The following is a 19,147-nucleotide window of genomic DNA, read 5'->3' as shown; positions in this document are numbered from 1 at the left end:
GAGGCTTATGGGGCTTCAGCTCCATTGCCAATGCAGTTCTTCAATGAGATTGGTCACACTGATGGATGCAGTAGCACCCCAACTGTGCTACATAGTAATAAAGAATTTAGCATATACAATATAAAAAGCTTGCTTAATAAAATTGTGAACAAGACCTCCCAACCTTATTAATGACCCTTCCAAAAAACACTTGGACCCCCAAGTTTATTTTGAAAGGCCGTAACAGCACCATCTGGTTTTGAGCGAACACCAAATATTATTTGACTATATAGTCAGCATTATCAACCACTGAAGAGAGGAGTGGTTTTTGTGTGACATGCTTTGCATCAACTGCGCTTGATGGACTTGGATTGTTGCTTCTGCAGATAACAGCATATTTTTTTTTCCTACTAATTCAACACCCTTCAACACAACATCAGGTGTCTAGCAAATTATTCTTTTAAAATGCCCTGACTTTTCCAGGTTTTCCCTAACTACTTTAGAGGTGGTTAAATATATAAGATCATTACAACACAAGGCATTGAGCATCGAGCACAGTAAGGATCATTTTGCACGGGCCTAATATAACTTGCATATTCTGAAATATTCGGGTTCGTCCAGTCCTGAATAAACGAGCACTTTCTTGCCGTCGACATCGCCAGTGAAGAGGCAACTTCTGGAAACATGATGAAAACACGACACTCAACCACACACGTTAATAACCAAGTCGCAACATGGCCGCCAGATACACTTTCGGATACTTTCGGCTTAAGGCTTGGGGTCTGCGGCTTTCCCATTTGTTACTAAATCTAGTAGCTCTAACTGGATCTAGCCTAGTGTCGCGCTCTCAATCCAATCCCATCTAATCTAAGGCTTGGACTGGATTTGTCAGTTGTTTTCTTTGCATCGGGTAGCACACTGTACATTGGGTGAGCAGAGCTTGCGCTTCGCTCTAAGCAGAATTTATTGCCAATTTTTCTGCCCCCAAGCCCTCAAGTCTTTGCTCAGAAAAATCTATGGCGTTTACGGCTTATTTTCCCCGACTGGGCTCGCTTTTGGACAATATGCCTCACAATACCCTGATTTTTCCCAGTAATTAAAATTACCCTGACAATTCCAGGTTTTTTCGGTCGCTAGACACCCTGAACATACTCAACAACCGCAGGAACGGTGGGACCAGGGGAACGAAGTGCAAGGCATATCCAGAGCATACCTTATAAACAGCTAGCGTGAGCAGTCTTTCTGCAGTGCTGGTGGTTATTTCTACCTAATAGTTGATTATAACTATTACAGTTTTAGTGGAGCGTATGCAACAGAAGGGCTAGTGTATTGCGTATGCATGCAATGCTGGGGATTTTGCATTGCAGGCTAGCAGGCTTTGCAGGAAGCTCTCAAGAGATCTCGGGCCCAGTAAGAGCACTAGTTTCAAGATGGCGGTTACCTCGACTAGCGCAGCAAGGGCGACGTGGTATTTGCGAGCTCAGTGTTATGTGAAATTGCGTGGTGTTCAGATCGGCATTACTTACCGGGACCTACCGTGGTCGAATCAGATTGCCGAGCAATCGCCGAAGGAGTGTATAGTGAAAATGTTCACCGCTCACAATGTGTGTGAATGCAGCAATCTGCTCAATGCTAAGCCTCTTTGCGCAGTTCATCGCCGACGGACGAACAGCTCTTCAAGAAATCACCCAAGTTGTTGCTATGCACTGGACATCAGCAAAGCCATGGATTTCTTCCCGCGATGGCATTGAGAAAAGGTGCTGGATTCACGGGACGATTGACGGAGGCTATGTGATAGAATTTAACTACATACTTGTACTCAAAGCCTCTGTACCCCGCAGAAAAGCGCGCTTGACCAGGCAGCTGTGGCATGGTGTAATTCAAAATAAAATTATTGAAATTGTTCTCATTTTCCACATTAATTTTTGAGGAGCATGATGGCACTATAAGTATGCGGAATTCAACAACTCTGGCGAAAGGAATAAAAAAAATCATGCGAGATGTTCACTCGGCAATGTAACAGACGCCTAAAATCGGTCCGAGCAGGTCCTCTGTAGCGTTTGCTATACTATTGCATCTTGCGTACCTAAGGCCCAGCAATGCTATACTAAACCTGTCTATTACCTCTACAATGTATTAACATGGTAGAGAGAACGTTTAAGAGCTCGAGAACCACATAGATATGTAATGCACATTAATGCAACCTATTCACTTGTTTGTGTTCGATCTAAATCAAGACCTACTCATGTCTTTGACGTCACACCAAGAACGCGGTGGCGCTGGCTGTGCCACGGGGCATGCGCAGACGCCGCAGACTCTTCCCTCTTCGAACAACGGGCTCTTTCTTACGCGTGCGCAATAATCACAGCTCGCATGGGCAACAAGCTTCTTTGTTTACAAACAACAAGTTTGACGTAACTGCATCAGTGAATCTAGAAGCACTGGGAAATAGGCTTTTCGAATCTTAATGTGGGCACTGCCGCAGGGACAAATTTTCGCTTCCACATCAGCACGGCGGAGCTGTATATCACATTTCCGTAACTTGTTACTGACATCGTGTTAGTAATCGATCGCGAGGATCACACGAGCCCACCTGCCTAAGTGGAGCATAGACGAGAGCGTAAACATTCTCAAGTGGTATCGTGAACTAACGTTACGATCGCCGCCAACACCAGAAACGCGAACACCGCAAAGCGGCAACGAAACCGCGCCAAAATTGCACGCCCCGAAAAAAATAAAAAAAGTTAGAAAAGGGCTAAGAACGATCACGCTTCGATCTGAGGCGACAAAGGTGGCCCCAGATCAATGAGCGAAGGTGAAAGATGTTTACCTGTGTGCGTGTCAATGTTGTCACAGCGGGTAACAAGAAGCTAAAGTAGACACTGACATTTGATCACGTTCACGCATTTGAAACACAATACCACAACTGTCAAAGACAAACACGTGCGAAACGTTACCACGTGATAAACGTGATAGCTGCTGAGCCTCCCTACTGCTGAGAAGGGTAAGTGCTGCCACCTCGTAGGCTAACGGCGAAGTGCAAAATGGCGCGAGGGACTGGGTCTTTCGGTTGTCACTAGTTTTGGAGAATTTACGCAGCAGCCCTGGATTCACACCATGTTGTCGTTGCGCATCTGCTGCTTGGTGCTGGCCACGGTGTAGTGCTGGCACGATCACGGTAATCACGGGTTTGATGGCTTGACCAGCTTGACTTCGCAGATCATTTGCACGCGTTCTCGTTCATTCCCTGTCGTATCCCGCGTAGTGACACAAAACTATCGATAAATTGACTATCGATAGTGTCAGAGAACTATCGATAGTACTATCGAGAGTTTTTCGATAGTCGACTTGGTCGACTACCGATCAAGGAGGTCAAAAGTACTAGGAAGGGCACGTCGCAATATTGGTGAAGCCTAGTCATAAAAAGTTTAAACCATTTTGTGTCCAGCGTGACCGCAGATCTCTCTGGCGATTGGTGCGCGTGACATATCACGTGCAAGATGGATGGTTGATTGATTGTAGGAAGATTCCTTGCAGACTCGCGCGCGCTCCGTCCGGTAGGTTTTATCAGATCCAAGGTTAGGCTGTGGTGTATTCTAGTACACCATAGCTAGACGAAGGCTAGCTACGGTCACGTGACGTGGGCCTGATAAGTGAGGAGGGTAAGGAGAAAAATGAGAAAGAGGCGAGGCGTCAAGGGAGAAGGCTTGTGGAGGCTACGCGGCCGACGTCATGCCCTCTCCTACCCTTATATCCTCCTTGCTACCGATAGAACCTGTGGATAGTACTATCGATTCTTTTTCGATAGACGACTATCGACAGTACTATCCATAGTTTTGCACCACTAATCCCGCGTCACCAGTGCATGACACCAACCTATTTTGGGGGTTGTTGCAGCTTTTGCATTGCGTAGTCAGTATAACTATAATATATACTCGTTTTCATCTCAAGAACCGTAGTAAAAAAAAAAAAGTCTGACTCCTCGCGGAGCGTGACTAAGTTGCACCTTTACTGAAGAGTTAAGATATTTGGATAGGTGCATTTTCGAGTATATATATATATATATATATATATATATTCTGAACGAAGAGGAGAGAAAGTGATTATTGAATTTCTTACACTAAAGTTAAGGAAAGGGAAAGAGAGCTGGCAAAAAATTGGGCCAGGGGTGGGGATCGAACCCGCAACCTTCGCCTATCCGGGTTACTGGATTCGGCGGACTCAATTTCTGACAAGCGATGTTTACGGCTGATCTTGTCCATGTTCACTTATTTCACGAAAAGTGGACAAATTCGATATGATCAGAACTACGAATCGCACCAAAAAAAAAAAAAAAAAAAAGGCTTGTGTCGTTTTGGTCCTAGGCCAGGGGCATATTTAGGAAAATGATTAAACTTCGAGATAATTAAGCTGTTCATTATTTTCGAGTAATTAATTTATTAAATATTGAGTTTAAGGGCATGGTTTCAATTAGAATCTTGCTGAGCATCATCGACAAACACTACATTAACAAATTGCAGAATGATAGAAGACACTCGCGGTATTTTACGGCTGCAATCATATTTAAGCGTCTACATTTTTTGCGGTTTCCACGTCTCTTAGGGTTCGGGCAAGTCAGCGGGCACGGAGAGAGTAACTAAATATCAGTGCGTCATACTCATATTTTAACCGGTCGACGCGGAAACCTCCTACACCTACGGGGGCGATCCGCGGTGCCGAAAGCGCGCGATATGTTACGTCTTTGGTCCTGGGCTTACTACTGGTCAGAGCCGCTAAAAGCTTCTTTTTAGTCGAAATACAAAATATAAGTGGCGCGAACCGTTTCAGTTATTTATAAAAGTAGTTTTTGTTCACTATTTTAGATCAGAAAAGAAACAAATGCAGTTTAGAAAGTATGGAAACAAGAAATGACCCATCGACATACCCGCCCCCAAGCGGTGGAAAAGGCGGCGCATACTAGGAAGGTGTAGTGGGATCAGGAACCAGCTAGCGGTCGGCGTAGAAAGGTCCCGGATGTACGCGGAGGCGCAGCGGTCATATGGACTGAAGGATCCGACCGGTTCCGAGCGTCCCCAAGGCCTTCGGCGAGCAGCTTTGGCTTGCAGTTTGATCTTTTGGCGGTATGGCAGCGCGAAGCGGCTCCCGTTCTGAACTGATCTTTACCCTGTGTTTGCTGCCGTTTGTGGCCAATGAAGTGTCATGCCGAATTATTGTTTAATCGCGCATCAAATGCAATGCGAGCCGCCCTGGCTGCCCGCGTCATACAGCCTAGCCACAACATGCTTTAGTTGTGCTCTCTCGAGCCGTCGACACGGAGTGCGGCAGCCGTGACCGTTCTCTGAGCTCACTACCCCTCCTCCTAATTCACGGCCACTCATACTCTCATACTGGCCACTCATGAAGGAGGCTATTTTTTGCTTGTTTTTGTAATTTTAATCTGCCTTATAACTTTTAAAATAAGCCGAAATTCGAGAAACGTTTCATTAAGTTACTGCGTTCAGGGCGCTCAGGTTATAAGCCCCTTCCCTGGCAACGCCACTGCCGTCAAAATAATTACCATAGTAGCACAATTCGTTTTGTGATTCTCCTTGGGATATCCTTGGGATTCTCCTTGGGATGCCCTAAGTTCCTGGGGATGTCTTATGAACGTCCACAGACATCCCCAGACCTTTAGGACACCCTAAGTACATTCACGGAGCTAAGTGCGCTGCTAGGGAAGTATGAGACGGACTCTCGGAATCAACATAAATTTTTATTTCGACAAACGCAAGCAACAATGAACCATCCCCGGGATTATCACGAGCTTTCATCCTTTGAGAACGAAGGGAGGCGTATAAAACTACCTGTGCGATTTTATACCATGCCTAAAGTGAATTGGTTGTTGCGATTTTTCCAGTGTAGCAACACATGTATCATATAAATGTGCAGATAGTCACCACAACCTTGTGAGTTGATCCACGCGCCACGCCGGCTTTTTTTTTTTTTTTTTTTTTTTTTTTTTTCAGGCTCTTAGCATTAGATCTATGGACGGAGTTTGCATCACCGACAAGGACACATCAAACGTTGTCAACTCTAAAGTTGCATAGCTCACACTGTCATCAGGATTTCAGTTCGATATAAGAGCGTTGTGCCAGTGTGCTGTGCTGAGAAAACTAATATGAAACTTGATCGCATGTTGAGATGCGCCCAGCATAGTGCATACGTTTGTAGTGATATGTAAAAGGCAGATATTCCCGCGCATCCACGCAGAGACATCCACACACACACGCACGAACTCTCTCTCTCCCTCTCTCACGCTGTCAGAATGAACATAAAATACATTTTCAAGATCACAACATCACTATTAATTAGTAACAACTTGACACAGACGAAAACTCAGTCTTATACACTGACAATCCCATCTTCAAACTCAGTGACATGAAAACTGAAGTGAGATGAGACGGACCTGGAAACATTCGTACCAGAAATACTCTCACAACTAACCAATGTTGACCCCGCCCCCCTTCCACCCTTTTAGCACATGATGTGCTGATTCATACTTTGTTCTTGCGTCTCCCTCAACAACCACAGGCATTACTATTGTATATATACTTGCAGATACCACTGGTAGTGCAGGTTGAAAACGTTGAGGTAATCACACCTAACGCATCGCTCTTTGAGTATGACATCATCACAGACATAATAAACACACATGCACGAGCGGTCGTTCGATCATCTTTTGATGCAATCGGCTCAGAGATAATGTGCTCGCCTAGGGCTGAGACACTTCGCGAGATATGGCAGATTCCTGAGAATTCACGGCTCTTTTGTGCTAAAATCAGTGCTTTGGATCCGTCTGGAGATTACAGAACAGGAATGACGGCCAGCTGCATTCAAAGTACTTGAACACAAGCTCTCTTCTTTGTGTGTATAAAAGGATTCAAAATAACAGTTTCGTACTATAAATAATAGTGTTCCTGCGACCTGCGGCCACCTGAGATATATGGCAGGTCTATATGAAAAGAAAACGATCTCTAAATATAAGTCGATGTTTTGCACGTAGACTCCGGGCTGCTCGTCTAGAGCTCCCCATAATTATCATTCTTCTTTATAGCAGCCTCTTCGAAGGCAGGTTTGAACAAGTTACGTGGCACGTTTCGAATACACGTGATCCGTCATTCCAGACCTGCGAACCCAGTATAAAAGTGCGAAGGGTGCAGACAATATCGTGGACATTCGGCAAGAGGCCGGTGCAGTTTGCACTGACGTGATCGCTTCTACGGTGGATCACAAAGTCACTCTACAATCCAGACGTCGCACATTCCCTTTAACGGATGGTGAAGGCCACAGCTGGTCTCCCCCAAAAAGGTGGTGAAGGCCACGGTCGACTCCCCTTCTCCAGCTCCAGCTGTCCTGCGGTAAAGATGAATACTTCTCACCGTCGCATAGAAACGACGTAATAACTATCAAAATAAACACTTTATTCTTTATTTTTTTACGAATAGAACGGTTTCATGGAAAGAAGTCCCGAATTGGTGCCGCTGCAGTTCAGGGTTCACCGCCGCACCTCCTTTATAGGGAACCCGTATGAAGTTTCCTGCTTCACCGAAGAAGGCCACAGCAGGGCGCCAATTGGCCACGAGCGTTGCGTCAGTGTTCGGCTCGAACTGGTGCCCAATCAGCGAGAACGCGAGACCCCAACCGAACGCTGTCACAGCATTCGTGCCCAAGCGGTGGCGTTCGGGGCCCTCTTTCGGCGAAGCAAGAAAATTCTGCACTTTGGCCTTCTTATCTCGAAGAGGTACCGCGCATGCTCAGAACGCGTACCAGGGCCCAGTAGACAAAAATGGCCGCGCGCAGAAGAGGATTTTTGGAATGGTCTACTCATTCTATGGAGTATTTGGGGAATGCGAAACCGCAACTTCAACGACACAATTTTCTCCGGGTGGATGCAAAAGAAATTACGAGGTGGATGCAAAAGAAATTGCGGTATATGGTCCAGACGCAGCGGTCAGTTTATTTTCGTTTATTATTTTTGCCGTTTGTTTTTCACCGCAGTGTTTACGGTTACCCGCTGCAAAACAGTTGATACAACGAAAAAAAAAAAAAGAAAACACACACACACACAAAAAAAAAAGGGAGAAAGTAATGGGTATTTTGAGCTCGCTGTGAGGACCTGCTCCCATTTTCTGGCCAATCAATGACGCCCGCAGACGCGCTGAATAAACGAATATACTCAACGCGTGCTACTAGGTAACAAATAATGGTCAATAAAAAAAAATCAAAAAAATCTACGTGGACGCCATGCAAATAACAAGGGATCAATGACGCGAACAATAACAACAAAAAGAACACATTTGGCGCGATTCCATCTGATGGTCGGTTCTCGGCGTCTGTCGCTCGCTCAAATTCAAGGCCGCGCTGGCAAGCCTGAAATACGAGTCTGGCCAGCGACCGCGTGGATGTCTCGGCGCGGTTTCTCTCTTCGCCGAAGGCAGACGCACGTCCCGGAGAATGTTCTCTTCCGGCGCGTTGGGCGAGTGACGTGTCTTCGTTCGCGGGCACCGATCTCCGCTCCGCTACTACTCCGGCAGGTCACCTAACACCATGAAAGTAGGAAGCCTCTGGACGTGACATGACGCCGCCAGAGGTGAAGCCAGAAGCTGGAGGGACGCGTCCTCGACGATGATCAAAACCAAGAGACGCTATTGAACGAAAACGACTTTTCCTACCGCAGCAGTTGCTGGAGACCGGTGTCTGGACCAAAAAACCAGACCACTGAGAGTGGTGCCAATGACAATCCCACACAAAACCGTCCGCGCTGTTGATGACAAGAACGGCCTGGTCACTGTACTCTGCTTGCTGTAAAATGGGCCGCAGGCTATCGGAGCCAATCTAAAGAGGGTGCCATGAGCCCGTTCTGACAGTCGCACACTGAGTCACGTGGTACGCTAACATCGCTGGATTGGGGAGCGGGATGGTGAGTACCGTAGGTTGTGGTCCATCTTTAGGTGAGATTAGTATCAAAAACCGGTGAGTATGGGATCTTGTGGGAATGTACCGAATCGAGCGAAGCGAAGAAACGCTGCGCGCCTGTACGCAGCTGCTCGTTTCGGCAGGAATCAATCATGGCAGAAATAGGCATGCCTCTTTTTCTGTTTTTACTACTGTAAGGTCTATAATTTTTCGCAATCTTTCGTTTTTGTCGGATGTTTCCGAAGTCTTGTTGGAGTCAATTATTGTTAATTAACGAGCTGAAAAAAAAAGTATTTTCAGAGCTGATATCCTCCGCTAAGCTTTGACAAAACTGCCCGGCACTGGCTACAATTGTTTTGTCAAAATACGCACCCCAGCATGCTGTCAGCATCCTTACCATTACGGACTGGGGTCCCGGTTGTTCATAGTTGAAAATGTTAAAGCTATCGATGAAATAATTGCGTCATGCTACATTCGGGCCGATACCGAGCGTTTAGCCATGCTTATATTTGCGCTAAAAAAATATCTTTAGGCACTTATGTATAGGTACTTTCACAAGCACACTCCACTTTCTAGATTTCACCACGGCAAAGTGCATAGCAACAAAGGCAAGAAAAAGTGATCGTTCATTTGTATTCTATCGCGCTCTGTACGCCTCCTTTTGCACCTTCTGTTTTTGCGTAATAACTTGTTACTATAAAATTTAGAAGACGAGATCGAAAGAAGATGTCAGACAACTCTCATGCCCTAACGCAGGGTTTATACCCTGGCGTCATTCGCCATGGAAAGTTACGAACAAGTGGTGCATACCGTTACGTTTATCGGGGCTTAACCGTTTTTTAGTCTTTGTTATATTTATTTTCATTTGGGGTCTATGCCCAGCATTTACCTACCGGTACAAAGTCAAAGGCCCTCGTGAGATGGAGAAGGTCCTCACGGTCGGCAACACCTGGATCCCAGGGAGTACCAAGAAAGGGAGTCTACAAAACAACAACAACAGATATTGGAAAGTGAAACTCAACATCCCGTTGCCCTAATTTGTTTTTTCGCGTCGCCCCTTCCAGTTTTTTCTTGTAGCAAATAGTTTTCCAGTCGAAAAGAGACAGCAGTTTCTTTCTCAATGTGTACCGTGAAGAACTCTTCTTGCTCTACCTCGAGCAATTAGCATAAAGTACACGAAATCGGGTGCAAGCTGCTGATGTACCCCCAAACATGACCTACATCATCGCATCGATTGTCAAAATATATGCATACTAAGCTGGCGGTGGAGGCTACGTCATACTGAAACCCTGTCCAGATTATCTGGTAAATCTGGCAGTTTTCACAGTTCGGGGATGAAAGATTACCATGAAAATGACAAATATTACTTCTTTTTAAATCGCCGCATAGATTTCTTTTTTTTTTTTTATGCAACGCGACGGACTTTACGAGCCACGATTGCCAATCCAGCAATCCAAGAGTGCCACGTGACTTGACGCTGTGCGCGTTGTCCCACCCAACCGGAAGGACACGTGAAACGCTCCGAGTTCTGAATTGCCTCCGGTGACACCTGTCCGTCGCAGTACATCACAATGTGTAACGGTGTAACAGGAACATCCGCGGCTTGCACTGACGTCATATCAACAGCCATTGTGGTGGACTTCCTGCTAGCGCGTACCTTCTATACCCCAAACAGTACCATATTTGTTTTTCTCTGCAAGAAGTAGGTATGATCATTATCGACCACCAGCACGGTGCGATGACGACAGGTGCAAGACATGCATAGAGGCAGTCACGATGATGGACGATCGGACATCGCATAAATAACGTGCTATCAACTCACCACATGCCATATACGGCAAGCAAGGTGGTAAGTTGAGCGATCAATGGCGGATGTCATCCATACCATACACCAGGTGAGCAGCAACGGGACTTATCGGGGTCCTGTGACCGAATCCGCACTTCGCAGCGCCAATATGGACCCAAAGCTCGCGCTGCAGATCCCACGGATCCTGGGCTCGACCCCCACCCCTGCCCCTTTCGATCTGAATGAGCATTACATGCCGGTGTATCCACATACACGCGATCACTTCTGCATCCAGGACAGAACTCGCTTAATTCCTCATCTACAGCGTATAAGCCACTGTCATCGTACGTCAGAGGCACACCGACCTTACACTGCCTAAACGCGAACGTCTAATTTACTTTGGACGGGACTGCAGAACCCAGGTACCTTGGGTTCGATTCCGCTTCGTTCTTGCCCTTTTCGACTTTGATTAACATTGTACCGGCGTGCGGTCGTGTATGCACTGCTTGATGCACGTTAAAGACCTCAGGCTATCAGTCCTGCTGCGCTGGAAACATTCCTCGTCTACGGCGTGTAACAGTGTCGCCATACCTCACAAGCACGTCGCCCTTACGCTGCCTAAACATGAACGTTTATACTTAGAACAGGACTTATCATTTCTCGAGTGACCCTTCCAAGGCTTATCACTTCCCGCACACCATCAAAGCATGCACCATTAGTTGACACTGCACTTGCGACACGCGTCCGAGGAGCACGTCGTCCGGGCAGTAAAACGAAAACAAAGAGATCTGTAGTACGACCCTTTTTGCAGCCATGACAACCCCCCCCCCCCCCCCCCCCCTCCCCTGCGCGCGTTGACGGGCACGTGCTGTTATTGCTGCCTGTGGACATGCCGCTATCGAAACAATATGTTGCCATGGCATCCACACTTCCCCTCCTCTGCCCCCTTCTCCCCATCACCTGATACAGGCATAATGGTTTTCGACGTATATACGGCCCCACGATCTATCGTACTAAATAATGAAGAGAAGATTTCTGAGTAACGAGCAATTCGCTACGTCCCAAATTAATTCACACGTTCCATGTGCTATCGCTGTAATTCTTGCAATAGCTGTATTCTTTCTGCCTTCCTCGCAAGTATATTTTGCATTTAGTCTCCCTTACCGTAAGAAACCAAACTTTAAGAAAGCTGCACTCAAGAACAAAGGAACCTTAGATGTTTAGACGGCGTGAGGTACGTCGACATGTAGCAATGTGACGAACAACAGGAAATATATTTAATTAAACCTCGCTGGTTGCGAGATGCAGTAGTGATGCACGACCGCACGTCGATGCTCTCCAGATCGAAATGGATAGGGGTGAGGATTGGGACTTGCCATCTGCACAGCATCAACCGGGGTGTCACGTGACACTCCAGTGACGTCACCTCTCCGCGTCGCGCATCTTTACCGGTGGGGGTCACACGACACCCACCGGTAGAGATGTGCGACGTCGTTTCTTTGCTTCACGGATTCGCGACGCGAATCCGTGAAGCAGAGAAACGACGTCACTGGAGCATCGCGTGACCCTTCCCAGTTGATAGAAACTTCCGTGGCGATTGAACCCAGTGTTTCCAGCGCGAGCTTTCGCTCTACGTGGTCCGATCGGGCTGCGATCTCGCCGACATCCTCGCCGAGTGTTCAACTCAGAGCTCCAGGGTTTGAGCAAAAAGCCCTTTACATATGTTTCTTTTTTTTTTTTTTTGTCTCAAGAAATGTGCCCGTACCTCGTGCGGCCCTATACTGGAAACAAAGGGCGCACAACGGTGGTTGTCGCTACTTGTAAGAAGCGCGACGCTTGAATTCTAACGATAAAATTTACGCTCATAAGCTTTTTTTAAAATTATTATTATTATAGCGGCGCTAAGACATTCGACTAGCGATATTTTTTTTGTATATGTCTGAATTCCTCCAAAATTACGAGGAAAAACGTATAGACGCTTTACACACGCGCCAGATTGAGCCGCCATAGCCGCCCTTCTCTTGTCTTACCGAGATGCCGAGCCACTGAAGCGGGCGTTGACGGGTCTTCACAAGGGCCTATGCTGGGCACAAGAACACAGTAGCATCTAAAATGGCAATAACCTGTCCTGCTGTGGTAATGATGAAGTGAAGCGAACGGAATAAGAGGGAACAAAAACTGAAGGTCAGTTATGGCGGCGCCCATGCACAGTTGCTGTAAAGCGTCTATAATGTCTAACCGGTCTTTCGCATCCGGGCACTCGTTCCCCTCAGAGTTCAAAGCAGATAACATCCCATGGATGGCGCGTGCTTGAGTTTGCCTCGACCGGCATACGATCCGAACATGTGAGCTTAGAAGCAGAGGTGTATTAATTCTTTCCGAAGGTCGCTGCCGATCGGTGGGTCGTAAATAACTTTGCAAGTTAAACCCAAAACAAAAAGCAATTCGTTGAGCGTATTTCTGTCCACCTCTTGTTACATGTACCTAATTTTCCTGACTGCAAACGTGTTTAAAGATCAAAAGTTTAGGCGGAGCGGACAATCTACATCGCTCATTATGACGAGACCATGACAGATTATATTAAAAATAATTTCTGTAAAACACAAGCTTTGTTTTGTGTGTGTGTGTTTAATAAAGCAGGTATATAGCTTGCAAGGTACGGTGTGCATAATAATATTTTTTATCCTTTTTTTTTTTACTTGCGGAACGCATCGGGTGGGGATTATATAGTCTAGAAAATACGGTAGTCAGAATCTCCAGGAACAATTTACACACACCTGTACCACAATATCTCCACCGAAAAAAAAAAAAGAACAGGCACGGTCATTACAGGCCACCCGCATTGAGAGCATTTTTCTCAAAGGTAACGGTACTGGAAAGCTTTAGAAAGAAAGCCGACGTTTCTCTCAATGCTCCACTAACGCTACAAACTACAAAGAACGAGTTTTATCCCCTCCCCCCCACACACACATACACACAAAATATATCGTTTTGGCGACTCAGTCATAGTACAGTTTGTTCGCAAACATGTGTTGTGCGCGAACAAGCCTCAGACAGGTAAACAATGTTTGACCCGTCCCCACCCCAAAAGCCTTAGTGAAAGTAGTCCGGCTCCGCGCGGAGCGTTACTAATGTCCCCCGTACCTTAGCTAGCATTGGTGACCAAAAGCCCGTTGTTTTTACCGAAACGTACACGTTTTAAACGCAAAGAGCTTCCATTTTTTTTTCGTTTCTGACAATCAGATTTTATAGGAACTACGTTGTGCGGCGCATATAGCGCAACACTTTTTCTGTTTTCTTCTTTAGGTGAATCGACCGTTGGCACTGTCGGAAAGTGCTAGGACTATGGCCGGCTCCGGCAGTCCAAAATAGAGCACTGCAAGCTGTTCGCGACTTCCTAATCGAAACTAATATTGCTCGGAAACCGAGTGCGACCACGCAGAACTACATGGATGACTCTACGTACAGCAAAGAGATTAGAAGGGTAGGAGAGGGCATGGCGTCAGCCGTGTAGCCTCCACAAACCAAGCTCCCTTGACGCCTCGCCTCTTTCTCATTTTCCTCCTTACCCTCCTCACTTATCGGCCCAGCACGTAACCTACCGGACGGAGCTGCTTGCTTCACGTCTAGCCTTCGATCTGATAAAACCTACCGGAGGGAGCGCGCGCAAGTCTGCAAGGAATCCTCCTACAATGAACCATCCATCTCGCACGTGACATGTCACGCGCACCAATTACCAGAGAGATCTGGGGGTCCCGTTGGGCACAACGTCGTTTAAACTTTTTATGAGTAGGCTTCACACATAATGCAACGTGCCCCCTCCTAGTACTTGTAACCTCCTTGACGTACAGGAATCTGTGTAACTATGATTCTGTACTACAAATAAAGGGAAGAACAAAACACAGAAGGACGGACTGTCCCTCCTTGTCTTTTTTTATTCTTCCTTTATTTTTATTGCTTTTACCAGCAGGCTCTCCATTCCACGCATGATTCTGTCTTTGTGATGGACCAGGAATCTATATGCGCGTGGTAAGTGGAACTGATTATCATGTTTTGTTTCATGCTAAAGTACATGCCACCTTTTGACGTGACAAAGCGTCTCACCCGAAGGGGTGTATTGTATATACGGGAACATTGTGCAACGAAAAGAGATCTCACTACTGCTCTGTGATTATAAACCGGAAAGCAATTTCTTTCATGCCGTTATGTAGCTACTCCCATTTACTCGGTGTTTCACCCCATTCGAAACATGTCCATTCACTCCTTTCTCGCGGAGACGCGGTGTGAAATGGCGCTTTCGATGAATCGTCCGATATCGTGCTACAGTTTTAGCAAACGTGTCGTTCGGCTGATTCTTTCGTGGTATCATTTCAAAGTTGGATAGACATACACTCCACAATAGGTGCTGACAAGTTGTGACAATGCCGTGCAGACTAATTTCACGCGAAAGTTGAAACTCAAGAGCCCATAGACTCGACCGTCGAAGCCTCTGTCTCCGTTCCCATCGTATAAATATCGCCGAAATGTCGAACATAGATAGACTTCATCAAGTCAAATCAGAGCCGTACCTGAGCCATACATGATGACGAAAAAATCATTGAGATATTTCCATCCCTTCAAGAGATATGCACCCAACAAGACTATCACCGACGGTAACATGACGTCACCCGCGCCGCCATCTTGTGACACGCCTCGGATGTCCAGTGAGGCCGCGGTGATGAAACGATCCAGAGCGAAAGGCATTAATCAAACAAAAGTGTTTACAACCAAAGTGAGAAAACGCTGCACAGAAACGAAAGTAACCTTACAGTAATTCGGTTCCTTGTGTAACTTTAAACGATACAAAAGGAACCAATGTTTAGCTCGTGCTTGAATATTTGCTTCGTTCGATTGATTTTATGACTAACAAATAAATATGTTCAAATTTGATACTTGTGTTTCATTCCATTAATTCCGTGACTTACAAATATAAATGTTACATTCGATACATGCGTTATATTGCACTACTCGGCTCGTAGACGTTGTCACGCCTAAAACTTGCGTTAGCCTACCCGTTTTTTTTCTTCTACTTTTTTTATTATTTTTTTTTTTGTGAGAATTGGTATGGAGTCAACGACTCCATCGATTTCCCCATATCGAAGAAAGAAAAGGCGTTGGCTGTCATTGCGTGCATAGTGAAACGAATGAGCACATATGAATGATTCGATCAATTCAGAGGTCGATCCATCAATCAATCAACTATGTTAGTCGCGCATCACTATACTTCAGATAACTCCCCCTTAGTTATAACACTGCGTTAGCGCAAAAATTAGACGAATAAGCTGAAAAAAAGAAAAAAAAAAAAGGAAGTTACTAATGAAGAATAAACACGTACGAAGTGTGCGCACAAACTACGACCGTGCTGCACCGCCACAGATGGTCCGATGTCGAGAATGAAGTAACACCCGAAACTCTGTTTCACCATAAAGGGGCAAATGGAGAAACGCAACGGGCCCTTCTTGAACCAACCAGAGCGACGGAGCGGATCGCGTGACAATGTACCGACTCCGACGGCACGTTGTCACGTGCCTCAGTCCGATGCTCTGATTGGTCCACAGCGGCCGTTGCCTCCGCTCCTTGCCAAGTTGTGCTGAAATGGAATTGGGTAACAGATAATAATAATATATAGCACAACTGTAGTCAACTGCTGCTACAGGCCGTTTCTGTTCCGCTTAACCGACCACGTGGTCCTGCTACCGCCGCCACAGCTGCTAACTTTTGTTCGTGAAGTTTATGAGTCTAGCGTTTCGGCTTGGCGATTCACGATTCATGCGGGCGCGAGGTAGCGGCTTTTCGCCGACGTAACGGAGATCTTACTGTGCTTTTTATTTTAGTGTTTATACTGGCTTTTTAGACTCCTTTTTGTGCATCTCTGCTAGGGGTGGGTAGAATCTGTGCTTGTTATTGCCCATGAGCGCTGGTGTTATATGACATTAAATGAAGGAGCTGTTATTTATTTTGTATATTTTTTATTTAGCACCGTAATTGATGCAAACTAAGCCTATTATTAGACATTATTATTATTATTATTATTATTATTATTAACTATAATACATTATTAAGAAAACACACAAAGACATGCACACGCCAAGCAAGATACAAGCCGATGCTTTCAACGCGCGCGTTTTACTTTTTTTGAGTGATAATAACTACAACTTCCTGTTAAATATGTAAAATAATATTTACGAAGATTTCGCACTTGAACAACCACGAAGCTATTAGAAAAGATCGAATATAAAACAGAAAACCAAAATCGTCCTACCATTTTTGGGGGTTTGAAGTTTGAGCCCTTGGTCTTGTTGGACACGTTGAGGATAAAGTAGTATTCGTAGTGGGTTCTGGAAAGCATTAAAGGTTGCGTAAGAAAACCTCACACATAATTTCTTCCGTCGGATGAAAGCAAAATGCGAGGTGCGCAAGGATTCATTTCCGAAGACAGTAACTGTTTCAAGTGGTAATTCAGAATTGATGCATCGATGCGGCGACATTATAAATACTCGCGGAAAAATTAAGGACATTCATGGTCTACGCCGCGAGATTAACGTTTCGCAAAACTTAAAAAGGAACGGAGAGATGCCAAACCAAGGCTTACCCGCTCTGGCGAATTCGAAACAGAAACTGCCCGCAGTCGGTTGCCATGGCGACGGCATCGACGGTGTCGTCATCGGGCGGCCTTTGGCGGCACTAAACTTTGTTTCTCTCCCCGTGTGATGGAGTTTCTTCTCTGGCACAGCTGCGTTTCGACATTTTAGGGATTGCCTCTACCGTCGTAAGTCTGCCTCTACTCCTGGCTTTCCGGAAAATCCGCTCTCTAATTCCCTTCGACGGCCCGCGATATCTGCTTTGCCACCGTTGTCTTGTTGCCTCTTTCGCAGACAACCTAACAACCTCGTCTGCTCCAGTCTGATCGTTTCAAAATGGCGCCGTTCCCGGACGAGATCGACGTCTTTTCCGTGCCGCATTCAAGGATGAAGAGACTCGTGGAGGTCTACTCCGAAAAGGTATTTCGTCGGCCACGACCCGTGCGTTCCGCTGCAACCGGAATTACTGGAAAAATGTCGCCAGTTATCTCTTCTGCCCGCCTGTGATAGGCGTCCCGTAGCGGTGTCGGCTCGCTATCTTGGAAGATCGGGTTTTTGTCAACAAATGCCGCTACTTTGGTGCCGGTGTGACCGACCTAACGGGAACTTCGTGACGACACCGCCGACACACCCGCTTTCGCAGTTGACGCAGATAAACTTCCTTGTCGCGTCGGTTTAGAAATGCGGTGCGGGGGTTTCAGACAAGCGTGTTTGACCCAAGAGGTATTTCGCTTGTGACATCTTGGTTTTGGCGCCGTGCCAAAATCTGCAGACTGTGTATTTTCAGAGCAGTTACTGGGTTCTTGCGCGCGGGTTTTTTTTAACATACGCAGTGTATACAGTGCCGTTCGACGGTGCTCCACCGAGCAAATGCCGTCCTTTCGTCAAGAATCTCTTGCTTTTGGCACTTAGTGGCCGAAATTAGTATGCTTACTTTCGACGTACTTTTTTGTGTGTGATAAATTTGCTAATTGTGAGTGTACTCAGATTCCACAAAAGCTTTCTTCAAAAGACATACTTTCTGAAAATTGAATAAAGATGTCCTTGCCTGGCTAGTAGTCTATGGCCTCACATATTTAGGTTCAAGCATGCCTAAGAAAAAAAAATTGTGATTTATTTAAAAATGTTTTGTAGAGGCTGTTGCCACCACACAAGAACGTAAGATTTAATCACAAATTTATTTTAAATCACTATCGCAACCTTTAAGAGAGTGCCACTTCGTCGAATTGCGTGCTTGCACAGCACAGGCATAAACATACATAAGAAAGCATGCTGGTCGCTCCCGTAGCGTTTGTCAAGCTCGCGCTCAATGTTAAAGCGTCGGTGAGTGACTGATGGAACACATTTCAGAGTGAGTGACTAATGGAACACATTTCAGAATATGCGTAACTTGTGCTTAGCAGTTTTGGACAGCATTTGAAGGCAATGGAGTGCCATCAGACGGCACTTCAATGCTCTGCAAGAGTGCTGTCGGATTGGACTCTAAACACAGCCTTTAACCTAATGTGCACGGATTGGCTATGCACACCACTCATTCAGTTATTGGCAGTGTTGGGTAAAGTACATCTAAAAGGTACTTCAAGTAAAGTACAAAGTAAATAAGATGTAATGTACTTCAAGTAAAGTAGTAAGTACACTGGGTGCAATGTACTTGAAATAAAGTACTATAAATACAATGTCCTTTCAAAATAAAGTGCAAGTATTTTAACACAATCTTTCATGATGTAATTTCTTTCCTCTATACTGTGATTTTTTAACTGGTATGCATTGCACAGGTGTAATCAGGGGTGCAAGACCTACTTTCAAA

At 45.8% G+C, this 19,147-nt stretch overlaps 2 protein-coding genes and 1 pseudogene across 2 annotated transcripts in view; 1 reads left to right on the top strand and 2 right to left on the bottom strand.

Moving 5' to 3' along the window:
* The window catches only part of LOC120839678 (DNA (cytosine-5)-methyltransferase 1-like), a 77,413-nt gene extending 74,530 nt beyond the window's left edge, over window positions 1-2,883 (bottom strand). Inside the window, exon 1 of the mRNA XM_040210001.1 lies at window positions 2,810-2,883. The gene's annotated coding sequence lies outside the window, so the exon portion shown is untranslated. The remainder of the gene's footprint in view (window positions 1-2,809) is intronic.
* A 2,835-nt stretch (window positions 2,884-5,718) lies between these two features.
* LOC120839681 lies at window positions 5,719-17,874 on the bottom strand (annotated as a pseudogene).
* LOC120839680 (F-box/LRR-repeat protein 5) overlaps window positions 17,443-19,147 on the top strand; it is a 29,365-nt gene continuing 27,660 nt past the window's right edge. Inside the window, exons 1-2 of the mRNA XM_040210004.2 lie at window positions 17,443-17,528; window positions 17,635-17,760. Coding sequence (XP_040065938.1) covers window positions 17,677-17,760 — 84 coding nt within the window. The 5' untranslated portion in view covers window positions 17,443-17,528; window positions 17,635-17,676. The remainder of the gene's footprint in view (window positions 17,529-17,634; window positions 17,761-19,147) is intronic.

This window comes from Ixodes scapularis, unplaced genomic scaffold, assembly GCF_016920785.2.
Source record: "Ixodes scapularis isolate PalLabHiFi unplaced genomic scaffold, ASM1692078v2 PGA_scaffold8__174_contigs__length_109621045, whole genome shotgun sequence".
In the NCBI taxonomy this organism is placed as follows: Eukaryota; Metazoa; Arthropoda; class Arachnida; order Ixodida; family Ixodidae; genus Ixodes; species Ixodes scapularis.
This window is presented reverse-complemented; position numbering and strand designations above follow the sequence as displayed.